The sequence below is a fragment of the Chionomys nivalis genome, chromosome 4 (genome assembly GCF_950005125.1).
Source record: "Chionomys nivalis chromosome 4, mChiNiv1.1, whole genome shotgun sequence".
Classification (NCBI taxonomy): Eukaryota; Metazoa; Chordata; class Mammalia; order Rodentia; family Cricetidae; genus Chionomys; species Chionomys nivalis.
Window position 1 is genome coordinate 112,010,894 of NC_080089.1, and position 11,846 is coordinate 112,022,739.

At 47.8% G+C, this 11,846-nt stretch overlaps 1 protein-coding gene across 2 annotated transcripts in view; it reads right to left on the bottom strand.

The window, feature by feature from the left end:
- Tgfbr2 (transforming growth factor beta receptor 2) overlaps positions 1 to 11,118 on the bottom strand; it is a 90,587-nt gene extending 79,469 nt beyond the window's left edge. For both annotated transcript variants that reach the window (XM_057767568.1, XM_057767567.1), the window contains exon 1: positions 10,614 to 11,118. In XM_057767568.1, the coding sequence (XP_057623551.1) occupies positions 10,614 to 10,707 (94 nt within the window). In that variant the 5' untranslated portion in view covers positions 10,708 to 11,118. The remainder of the gene's footprint in view (positions 1 to 10,613) is intronic.
- Between the last annotated feature and the right edge of the window lie 728 nt (positions 11,119 to 11,846).

The window sequence follows — 11,846 nt, forward strand, 5'->3', positions numbered from 1 at the left end:
GGAGACATTCTTAAAGATGTATTCTTAAATACATCTCTAAGCCAGGGAGTGAACAATACCATTAGGCATAGCTTCAAGACTTGAGGATGGTGATGTTTATGTGTTTTAGAGACACTCTGTTGAGACACTAACACTTAATTAAGAATAGAAATCTGGCTGTGTGAGTGAATATTCTTTTAGAACTATTAGCATGGTATCATACAAAGTACAAGTGCCACAAACAGAAACCCTTATATGTATAAAAACATCAAATCTTTTTGGCCACTAGTGGCTTGGCAAACTTCTCAAAATCTTCCCCACGTTTCGTGCCTGCTTTTTGACCATCTTACCCAATGATCTTGTAATATCTTCTATTGTAAGAAAAAACAATCCTCCACCCTTCCTCTAAGACCCAAATCAGAATTTATCATTCATTATGTTTTCCAAATTAATTGTACTTTTGTTTGTGTGTGTGCATTTGTGTCTGTGTGGGTATGCTCATGTGAATGAGGAACCTGTGGGGGCCAAAAGAGGACGTCAGATTTCCCTGGCACTGGAATTACTTGCTAGCTGTCCAAAGTGTGTGCTAGGAATTGAGCTCAGGTCCTCTGGAAGAACAGTCTCGGAGTCATGTTTCCAACCTCTCGACGATTTACTCCTTAATAATTTACAAAACTTTCTTTCTATTTCATACTTCATTACAGGTAATTCCATATAAATATTTTGGTTTGTCTCCAGACTTAGGAAAACATCCAGCAGGAAAACAAAACCCTTGTGAGGTTTCCTAATTACTGTTTGCATTGATGATACTTGTTAGCCACAGGGCCAGTCCAGGAGCTGGGCGTCTCCCAGGGAGGCGATTTGAATTTAACTTTAAAATGTTTTTTATGGCAAATCCTCCTGGATTTACCTCATGTATCGTCAACTGCACACTACAGCCTTGAACTTCCACAGTCCTTCTCAATATAGCACCTGTCTCACCAAAGTTACCTAAATTCCTCCATGAGTCTGTTGAGAGCTCACCACTTGCAGTGCAGTGTGCAGGTTTGTCTTGAGGCCATCTGTCAGGCATGGCATACGTGGTACATGGATCAGGCATGACATACATGGTACATGGATCAGGCCTTATTTTACCTCACTGAGGAAATGAAAAAGGATACTATGTTTTAAATGCTGATGCAGGAGAAACATACTGAATACATCATTATTTCTCTTAACTCGTAGAGCCTTCTCACAGGTGGAGAACTGTTGATGTCTACTGAGACAATCTAGAATCAGTACTCCATAAGAACTGTGGGTTCAGATCCCCAAACCAAATCATCTGAAAGACTCACTATATGTGCTGGCTAGCTAGTTTTTACATCAACAAAACACAAGCAAAAGTCGTTTGGAATGAGTTGGCCTCACTTGAGAAAATTCCTCCACCAAAAGACCCTGGGGCAGTCAGCAGGGCATTTTCTTGATTGAGGTTTGACTGACTTGGGAGGGTCCAGCTCACTGTAGGTGGTGCCACTCCTGGACTGGTGGTCCTGGGATCTATAAGAAAGCAGGCTGAGCAAGTCATGGGGAGCAAGCCAGTAAGCAGCTTCCCACTCCATGGCTTCTGCATCAGCTCCTGCCTCCAGGTTCTTAGGAGCCTTGAGTTCCTGCCCCGCCCTCCCTCAGTGATAAACTGTATAAGCCAAATAGACCCTATCCTTCGCACATCGCTTATGACCACAGCGTTTTTACAGCAATGGAAACCTAAATAAGACAATGTAATTGAAAAACTCACCTGAGAGGTGTCTTTTGTATTCCCTAACATACAGGGAGATCACAGCATGTTCCACGCCATAGGAGGATGTCAGAGAACTCCCACTACTGTTAGGAACTGTGCCCACAAACATTCCAGATCCCTCTATTACCAGGTGCACAGAACGAAGAAGGTTATAGAACATGGGGGTGAAGACAGTAATCTGCAGGCACCAGTAAGGGATCCCCCTCAAATTAAATCCATCTTTTTAGGACAGTTTAGATCTTTATTAGATGAAGAGTTATTGTAACATCCGTTGATAATACAGACCACCGTTTATTGTTCTTCAGATGTGCGTGTTCAGCCAGACATGAAGTTCTACAAACTGCATGCTTTTCCCAGTCCTGTGGCTTGGAGCAGAGGCCAGGCTTTTACTTCTCTAAACTGTCTTAGGATCCCCACTTTTAAAGAATGCTTGGGAAGCAATGGTTTTCTCAAATGAAATATTCAAAACACCAGAAAAAAATGCATTCTCCCTGTGCTAATCACCTCAGTCTGGGGAGGAGATGAAACCAAGGCACCGTGAATTCTGGAAGCTGCTGTAACAGAGCAAGCCTGGCTGACTGAGCCCTCGTTCCTACAACAGCATGGCTACCGTGCCAACCCAAGTTTTCCTCACTCTCGAAGGTGGCCAGGCTCCTAGCTTTCATTAATGGGCATGTTCTCTGCTCTGGGAAAACAAGATGCAGTGAGCAGATGTAATTCTTGTCCAATTCTTCTGCAGAGGAACGTGGTCCATGCCAAGCCCACCCAGACACTGGAAGGCTCAAGATTAGAAGGACATGGACCAAAATGGATAAAGTCACAAACCAAACCGATGCACGGCTGACCCAAATGAATCATACCCTTGTGCCTTGATGGACAAATATGACTCCCCAGTGTTGAGAGGGCTGGGTGAGCTTTAGAAATCCTGCCTTGCTCAAAGACCTGCTTCGGAAATGGGAGCCCTGGTTGACGTCTTGTCTACCTCTCCATGGCCGCTCCATCAAAAGGAGATGAAGACATGGCTCAATATGGGCTGCTCCTATAAAGGACCCAAGCACAGCTTCCAGCACCCAGAGCAAGTAGCTTACAACCAACTGTAATTCCAGCTCCAGGGCATCTGACATCCTCTTCTGGCCTCCGCAGGTACCCAATGCACATGTGCATACTAGCATACAAATGTGCACATAAATAAAAATAAAATTTAAATGCAAGACACCGAGAAAAAAATTACATCTTCTAATGAGTTTTCTCCCTCCTCTTCCTTACCCTCCCCACCCCGTCCCTCCATTCTTTATCCCCTCTAAAGTATAAAGTGTCCAACCAGAGGCCAGGGAGGTCTTTGCAAATGACCCAAGCATCCTTGCAGGTTGGAGATGTTGGGAGGGGGGCGGAGGGGGGGGAGGAGAAGTGTGGCAATCCAAATACCTAAACATGATCACAAAGGGAGCAGAGCGAAGATCAGAAATCTAAAGAGTATCCCTCCCCATGGGCACAGCCTGAGGACATGGGTTCCTTTTGCTCATATACCAGGCTCATATTTTAGTTGCAATGCTGAAAGTATTTGAAAGAAAATATTCCATCAGATAAAGAGAGGGAGCGCCTGCATGCCTGACCTTTCCCAGACAGTATCTCGCCCATCACAAGTTCTTGCCTGGCAGCTAATTCCTTCTGATGGCTTACAGTTCCAGCTCCTGTAAGCTGGAACAGCACACACAGATGCCAGGTCCCCTGTAAGCCCCTAGGCTGGAGGCCAGAGGTTAACTGAGTCAACTGCAGTCCAGAGAGTTGTTGCTCTCTGGTGGGCAGTTATCTGGATGCTCACTGGGTAGAGTGCTTGCTCAGAGTCATAAAGCCCTGGTTCGAACCCAAGATGACATAAATCAGGAGTAGTACTGCATGATTGTAGTCTCAGTGGTTAGAGACAGGATGATCAGTGGTTCAAGGTCAACCTCAGCTACACAGTGAGTTTGAGGAGAGTCTGGGATTCAAGAGACCCTGACTCAGGAGAAGGAGGAGAAGGGGGACAAGGAGGACCCAGGTTAGAAGAAGTCACAATCCATCAAGCTGCAGTGTAAAAGAGAATCTTAACCTGGCTACAGGCTTTCCATGAGCTGGACCTCCAAAGGAAATTCGTCCATCTTCATGAAGTCAGGTCAACTCTATTCTACATTTGATCCCCAGCGGTTGTTTGAGCCCTGTGCCTGGGTCATGGTCCTACATGGTCATAACTTAAACTTTATAATAAACTTTGTGGAACACGAGCAGCTGAATTGCTATGCATATCAAAACCCAGGTCCCCCTAGTTCCCATGACGCCATTGTCAGGCTGGGAACTGCAAAGTATCCAAGTGTAGGATACTCTTCCTGCTTTGACCTTCTGTGGTTCAAAGGTCATCAAGGGGCACAGCACACATTTCCATGAAAAATGCCCTTTGACCACACAGCAGCATGTGCAGTGAATGTCTAAGGAGAAGTACAAAATGAAATAAGAAGATGGCAGATCACAAAAGCATGGGAACCAATCAGGGCTGACATGCTGAGGACACCTGAGATGGGAAGGTTCCCCCACTCTCAAATATGACACCTCTTTGACCCTTCCAGCTTCTCTATCAAGACCCACTTACACATCCTAACCCTCCTCCCCGCCCCCAACACGTTAAGTGAATATAAGAAGCTTCTATCTAGCCGGGCGGTGGTGGCGCACGCCTTTAATCCCAGCACTTGGGAGGCAGAGGCAGGCGGACCTCTGTGAGTTCGAGACCAGCCTGGTCTACAAGAGCTAGTTCCAGGACAGGCTCCAAAACCACAGAGAAACCCTGTCTCGAAAAACCAAAAAAAAAAAAAAAAAAAAAAAAAAAAAGAAGCTTCTATCTATTTACAAAATAGAGAATTGTAAGAATTATCTTCTGGTCTCTTCCTATGATTAAATTAAATAAACAATGTCACCCATCTTACTAATTGCTCTTCAAGGGGAGCCCAAGAGTCTGTGTAGCTGTCCAAACCCCTCAGCACACCCCACACGCAAACAGAGCAATCTATTGCCCTCTGCCCCTGTCGGAGGCCGCAAACACCTGTGGGAGGGAGGAAGAAGGACACAGCAGCCTGTGCACACTGTGTTGCTACTGCTCATCTCCTGGGCTGGTTCCCAAAACCACAACTTCAACCATCCAATGATCCATAAGAGCTGGAGCAGGGGACCTAGCCGGGTGTTAGCGGTAAACTTGTAAGTAGCACTTGACTGAGTATGCAGAGCCGGGGCCAGGAAGTAAAGTTCTGTGCAGCCTATTTTGAAATGCCTTGGTGGTTTGTATCTGACCTAAATAATCCCCAGGATGCTCTATGGTAGACAGCTGGTGTTGGAGGAAATACTTCCCTTAGACACAGTGCTTAGACTTCAAAACACGAAGCCGGGGTGGACAAGGAAATGTAAATTCAATTCAAGATGGGCTCATGCTTGCGATAGCAGTATGTGAGCAGCTAAGACAGGGGAATTGCTACGAGTGTGAGGCCAGCCTAGGCTACAGCAAATTTCAGGCCAACCTAGGCCACAGAGTTTAACCTTGTCTTAAAAACAAACAAATAACACCTCAAAATCTACATTTAGATTCAGCATTTTATTTTGCAATTCTGTCTCCATTCTACAATCTCTGAGAAAGCAAAAAAGAGAAAATCTTGCATTCATGGGATAATTTTATAGGTGAAAACTTTTCTAAAGTGTCATAGTTTAGCCTCTGTACCAGCTTAAGAATATGTCAAAAGTCAAAACATCTTTTTCAATCTTTGGTCAGAACATAGGAACCAATTACATAGCATAGAAATAGCCAAGCTGAGCCTAGAGGCCCAAGCCTGGGGGCCTAGTTCCTAAGGGCTGAGGCAAAAGCAATGCAGGCTGAAGGGCTGCTTTGCCCCAGGGGACTTAAGGCTGACTAGGGCGACTCTGTGAGACCCCGCTACAAAATATCAAGTCAGGAGAGGGATGGAGGATACACAAAGTTCTGGGTTCAAGCGCAGGTGCTGCAAAGTCAAACCAAAGCCTCACTGATCAGATACTGTAACCATTCAAGACCAAACTCAACACCCACGACTGCCTGGGTAGTAAAGACTTTCCTAGTCACACTTTCCCCAGCAGGGTGAAGGGACGCTCAGCTCAACCCTTCCTGAAAGCGGCTCTGTCAGCCTGGGGCAGCCCTGAGGACTGGTCGCTGAGTGACGGACCTTGCTTGCCTTTGAGGAGATGCAAGGCACAATGGGGGTGGCCCTCCTGGCAATCCAAAGCAGGTTCCCTTAGGAGGCCCAAGTTGGTCTTCAAAGATGAGAAAAAGTGGGAGGATAGGAGTTCCAGAGAGAGGCAGTAGAGAGTGAACAGAGGAACAGCCGCCTAAATTGAGGCCTGGGAAGGTCTAGGCCCTGGAAGGTGCAAAGTCAGATTGAACAGGGTCGATGAGGCCTTTTCCAGGTGTGACTCAAGAGTTAATAACGAGCAGAGTCGTTTGTGGGACGTGAACATGGGGCCAAGCACTGGAAAGCATTATGTCACTCGACCCTACCTCAAGTCTGCCATCCCAGTTTCCCAGTGAGGGCCAAGCACTCCCAGGGTATGTGGTCAGTAAGGGGGAGGCAGGACTGGAACCCAAGACCACCTGATCTGCAGTGTGCAGCCCTCACTCTACCTCCAGCCCATCCGATAGAAAGACAGGCAGAACACACTTGGCGCAGCTTGTGTAACAGGAAAGAGCAAAGATTGTGGGTCTTCTGGGCCTGGCCTATAATCAGACAGAGGCGGTGAAGTAAGAACACAGCGACGAGAAACACACACAGAGGCACCGAGAAGGTAATATCTAATGTGCACACCGTCCAGGGGCATTCAAGAAGACATGAGGGATTTAGGTTACAGGGACTGGAAAGTCAAACAGGACGTGACCATGTTCTAAGCCCCTGATGTGTCCTCTGTCTGTCTGTGACGTGATGCAGGGTGAACTCAAAGAAACGAAGTAAGAATGGATCTGTGCCGCTCATCTGGGGGAGTGTCCCCTGGGTCTTAACGTCCCTCTAGAGCGGTGATTCTCCACCTTCTTAATGGTGCGACCCTTTAGTGCAGTTCCTTGTGCTGTGATGACCCTCGACCATAAAATTATTTCCCTGCTGCTTCATAACTCTAATTTCGCTACTGTTATGAGTCATAACGTGTGTTTTCCAATGGTCTTGGGCAGCAACCCCTGTGAAAGGGTCGGTCGCAGCCCACAGGTTGAGAACTGATGCCCTAGAAGGAGATATTTAATAAATACTGTGGAGAAGGAAGACGCAGAAGGCACTTTGGAAGATAGTAGTAATAAGGTGCATTAATGTTAAGGAAATAGAGCCATCCCCAGGGGCTGGAGCGCGTGTTCAGCTGTTAAGGGCTGTTGCAGAGGACCCGAAACCCGTTCCCAAACATCTACATGGAAAGAGTCACAACCATCCGCATCTCCAGCTAGCTCCAGGGGATCCAATACACTTTCTGGCCTCCATGGGCACCTACACTCAGTACACTCTCATGTCTATACCCACGGCTACCTCAGACACACACACAAACACACACACACATTGAAATAAATTAAACCAAATTTTAAAATAAAAATTCATAAATGTAAAGAAAACTGTAAAGGAGGCATATTGATGGCAGAAGAAGGACGAAGCAGACACGGATGTCACGGAGGAGCTCCAGTGGGTGGGCCTTTAATAAGGAGTCCTCGATGTGAGGCGCTAAGTCAAAACAGAGGCACCAAATTAAAGCCACTTGTTAAAAATAAGATGTCATTAAAGGAAGTGCCCTGTGGGTGAAAAGGCATCTTACGGGAGGGTTGAGAAGAAGTAGGCCCAAAGATTAAACTCCAGAGCTAGAAGATTTCTAGTTCCTCACCTGGATAAGGTGACTTAGTCCTTAAAGAGTCTGTAGGGACCAGTGACCCCCAGGACACTAGGACCAAGGTTTAGTTCTCTGTGAGAACCCTTCTGTAGGCACCTTAAAAATAAAAACCATAGTTTTTGAGGACTGACGTTTCCAGGGTATCTTTTTCTCTAAAAGTCATTTCTGATTTTTGAGCATTTACAAGTGTGACTGTAATACATCAAAAACAAACATTTTAATTTTTTGAGGCCTGCAGCAGGGCTCAGCAGGTAAAAGTGCTTGCAGCCAAGCTCCGAAATCTGAGTTCTTCGGTCTCATAAAACAGAGGGAGAGAACTCACTCTCGAAGTTGTTTTCTGACTTCTTCAACACAAGAGCAATCACACACGCACACACACAAGCACACACACACATGCACACACATGCACATAATGCACACTTACGCACATGCACACACACATACATAACAACATACACACACTAAATAATTTTTTTAAATTAAAATTTATCTAAGTATATTTCGTGGCTCAGCTCAAAAAGCACTTGTCCTGCAAGTGTGGGACCTTAATTCAGATCCCTGCCAGGCACTTACGTAAATAGCCAGGAGGATGGTCACCTGCAGGCAGAGACAGGAGTTCCCCAAGGCAAGCCAGTTAGCAGGACAAACCAGCACAGGACACTCTGGGTTCAGCTAAAGGTTCTGCACCATCAAAGAAACCTGCCTCCATAAATGGCGTGGAGACATTGAAAAAGACACCTGATGCCAACCTCTGGTCTCCACAGCCATGAGCATCCGAGTGTGTGCCCAGTCTATTCCAACACTCATGGATAGCACCCCCAGATAACCACGAGAAAAAAGGTTATGTGTGTGTGTGTGTGTGTGTGTGTATTTGCTCATCCGGCAGGCTGTAAATATAAGATGGGTTTTACTCATTTTTTAAGGACTTCTAGGACTTTGTAAGTCTATCTCTGGTGTCTTCACATCTTATCTTGCATTAAGTTACCTTGAAAGCGGTTCTCACAATTTACCACTTATGTCAGAGAAATCCGACACCCTTTCCATCTATGGAAAATGAAAAGGCAAGTGGGATTCCACACACTTTCCTGGGAGCTGTCTTCCATCTTTAAACCATCTTTGAAAACGTCGACCACATGAGTACAACTCCAAACAAATTGTCCAAACATTCTGGAATCGCAACTCCATAGAAATGTGAAAAGTCTCGTTTCATAAAACTATTTAAAGCCCAAATTAAAAAGACCCACCAGGCCCGTCAGCTAATTGTTTAAAACTGTGTGTATAAATGACTCATGCGCTGCAGAGCCTGAAATTCCAAAATCACAAATCTTAATCTTGTAAACAAGACTTAAATTGGGGCCTCCTGAGTTTTGTTCCTTCCCTGTCTAAAGCAAATGTTTTATGTACACAGAATAAGAAGGGTGACATGTCTGATGGTCATCAGCTAAATCCAGCGGGCTTTCTTTTAATATTTTAAAAAAATTATGTTTTTGTGTGTGTTGGGGGGGGAGGATCTATGTGCATGTGTGGGTGGGGGCAGAGGAGAATATCAGGTGTTCTTTATCACCCTCCACAGGATTCCCTTAAGCCAGGGTCTCTCACCCAGTCTACACCCAGATTGGCATCCATCCGTTTCCAAAGGGCCTCCAGTCCTCTCCCACTACCACGGAGTTGGCAAGGAGCCACACCCAACTTTGTATTTGGATGCAGGGGATTTGAACCCAGATCCTCAAGCTTGCACAGCAATGTTCTTAGCCATGGAACCAAGTCTCCAATCAAGGTAACAACAGAGAGGATTTAACTTTCTGGAGCTGCCGCTTAATAGAGACCGGAAAAACCAAAGCAGCGTTTAAGAAACTACAGAACTAAAACCCTGTTAGGATTTTTGCTGCTTTGCTTTGTGAGGCTTGTTCCTTTTGAAAAGCTCCTCTGCTGCTTTCAACACCATCTTTAACACTTAAAATCGCCTCACTGACTCTGACATTTGCAGAGAAGTCCCCCACCCAAAGGCAAGTTCACCCAAAGCGACCCTGGTCATCTCCTAGTCACTGAAAACACCAGAGCAGGGAGTGGAAAGCCAAAGATGAAAAGAGTGTCAAACTTAAACAAACTGAACCACGGAGATGTACAAAGGAGGAAAACTGAGGCCCAGAGTCACATGACTTACCCAAATAGTGGCCCCGACCACAAATAGCTACCACAATTCTAACTTTTGAGCTAAAATATCTGAGACTCTGCACTTCCCAGGCAAGTCCTTAGGAAGGAGTCCTGGTTCCTGGTTTTCTACCTTAAATGCAGGCCCTGCCACTGGACCTGGTGGCGAGACCTGGTGGGCTTCCTAGGTTAGGTGTTTCCACTGAGCGGCAACTACTGAGATATTTGACTCCAGGCACCACCCTGGAACCCAGCGCTTAGTAGGCACGCAGTGAATTATTCTCAGCCATTAAGTCCCCATCCCTGCAGGCCAGCGGGATAGATGACAGCCCTTAGAGATCAGTTCTTTTCTCGAACTTGTTTCCAGTGAGTTGAGGCCCAGAATCCTTTCAGAGGTGGTAGAATTGAGGACTGAGAGTCTGGTTCAATCAGGGTGTTTAGGGCAGTACTCGGCCCAGGTGTGCAACAGCTGGGCTGCCAATCCCCTGCCTTGACTCCTCCAAGCCCCAACTTCTCAAACTTCCCTTTCCCCGGGTGCAGGCCCTTCGCGGCCGCCCTAGCCTTTCGTGCGCGCACAAAGGGGTCAGAAGCGTCCCCAAGTCTCCCACAACTGAACTGTCCTCCTTTGCGAGAAATCTTCCCCGGATCCCCGCGGGCCTGGACGACTCGGGCCGCTACAAACTTCCCGTTTCCGCCCTCTCGCCGGGACCCGCGGCCGACTGTCAATCGCTGCCCTGGGGGTTGGAGGAGCAGCGGGGAGCCCTAGTGGATCCCGAGCGTCGCTCTGTGGCCACTCACTCACCCGACTTGGGAACTTGCGGTGGGATGGTGCTGGCGATGCGCGTCCACAGGACGATGTGCAACGGCCACAGGCCCCGGAGCAGCCCCCGACCCATGGTGGCCCCCGTCGCTCGTCATAGACCGGCCCGTGAGGCGCCGCGAACCGAGCCTCGGGGACCCCGGGCTGTGCCTTGACTCCTCGTCCTCTCAGTATGCCTGGGCCGTCCTGAGCGCGCCTGGCAGAGGTGCGGGCCAGATGTGGCCGGCGATCGGGGGGAGCTTGGAGACCGGGAGGAGGCCCCCGGCGGCCGAGGAGAGCTGCGCAGAAGGCTGGGGCTCCGTCCCCCAAGCGAGCGTGTGCGCGCGCGGGGGGTGTCGTCGGTCGGTGCGCGCGAGTGACTCACTCATCAACTCTACCCGGGCGCCGGGAGGGAAACAGGAAACTCCTCGCCAACAGCTGGGCAGGACCTCTCGCTGCCGGAGAGCCTTCCAGCTCCAGCCCTCTCCAGCTTCCAGCCCTTGCCTTCCTCCTGCCTCTAATCAAGGCCCCTGCGAGGACTCTGTAAACTTTCAGCTGCCCCCTCGCAGCCCTCCCACGCAACCCCTCCCGCCAGGTTCCGGCTCCAAGTTCAAACTCAGAAGTGACTAAGTGCACGTTTTGCAAAGCAAGCTAGAAAGTGCCTAACACCACTTTCCTTGATACCTCACCAAGCACCCCACACACACATTCTAAGCATTGCTCCCAGGGCCTTCATAATTCCGTTGAGAACAAGGAGGGGGTTCGGAAATGCAGCTCCAGGGTCCCGAACGCATTGTTTTTCCTAATAAAATAACGGTAAGCACTGCTTCACCAGAGCTTGCTTTCAGTTTTATGTACAGCGAGCGTGATCACGTTGTAAAGGGCTGTTTTCTTAAGTGAGGCAAAAATCCAGGGGTTTGTCTCAGACTTTAATGTGTGTTTTAATCACTTTGGGTTGTGAATTCAGCTAAAATGCAGGTTCTGGTTCAGTAGGTCTGGGCCAGGGCGTGTCTGCATTTTTAATGAGCACCTGGGTAGAGCCTCCCATTGGAGGACCATATCCTGGGCGTGGTCTGCCCAGTAAAGCCAAATATTCAGCCATGTGACCCTGGTGGGGATGTTTTAGAGACATTGCCTGTAAGGAATAAAAGTGTCTTTGGTGGTGGGGTCTGCCTCCTGCTTTCCAGGGTTCGCTCTTCGATAATTCGACTGAGGGAGAAAAATACCTGACTGAAG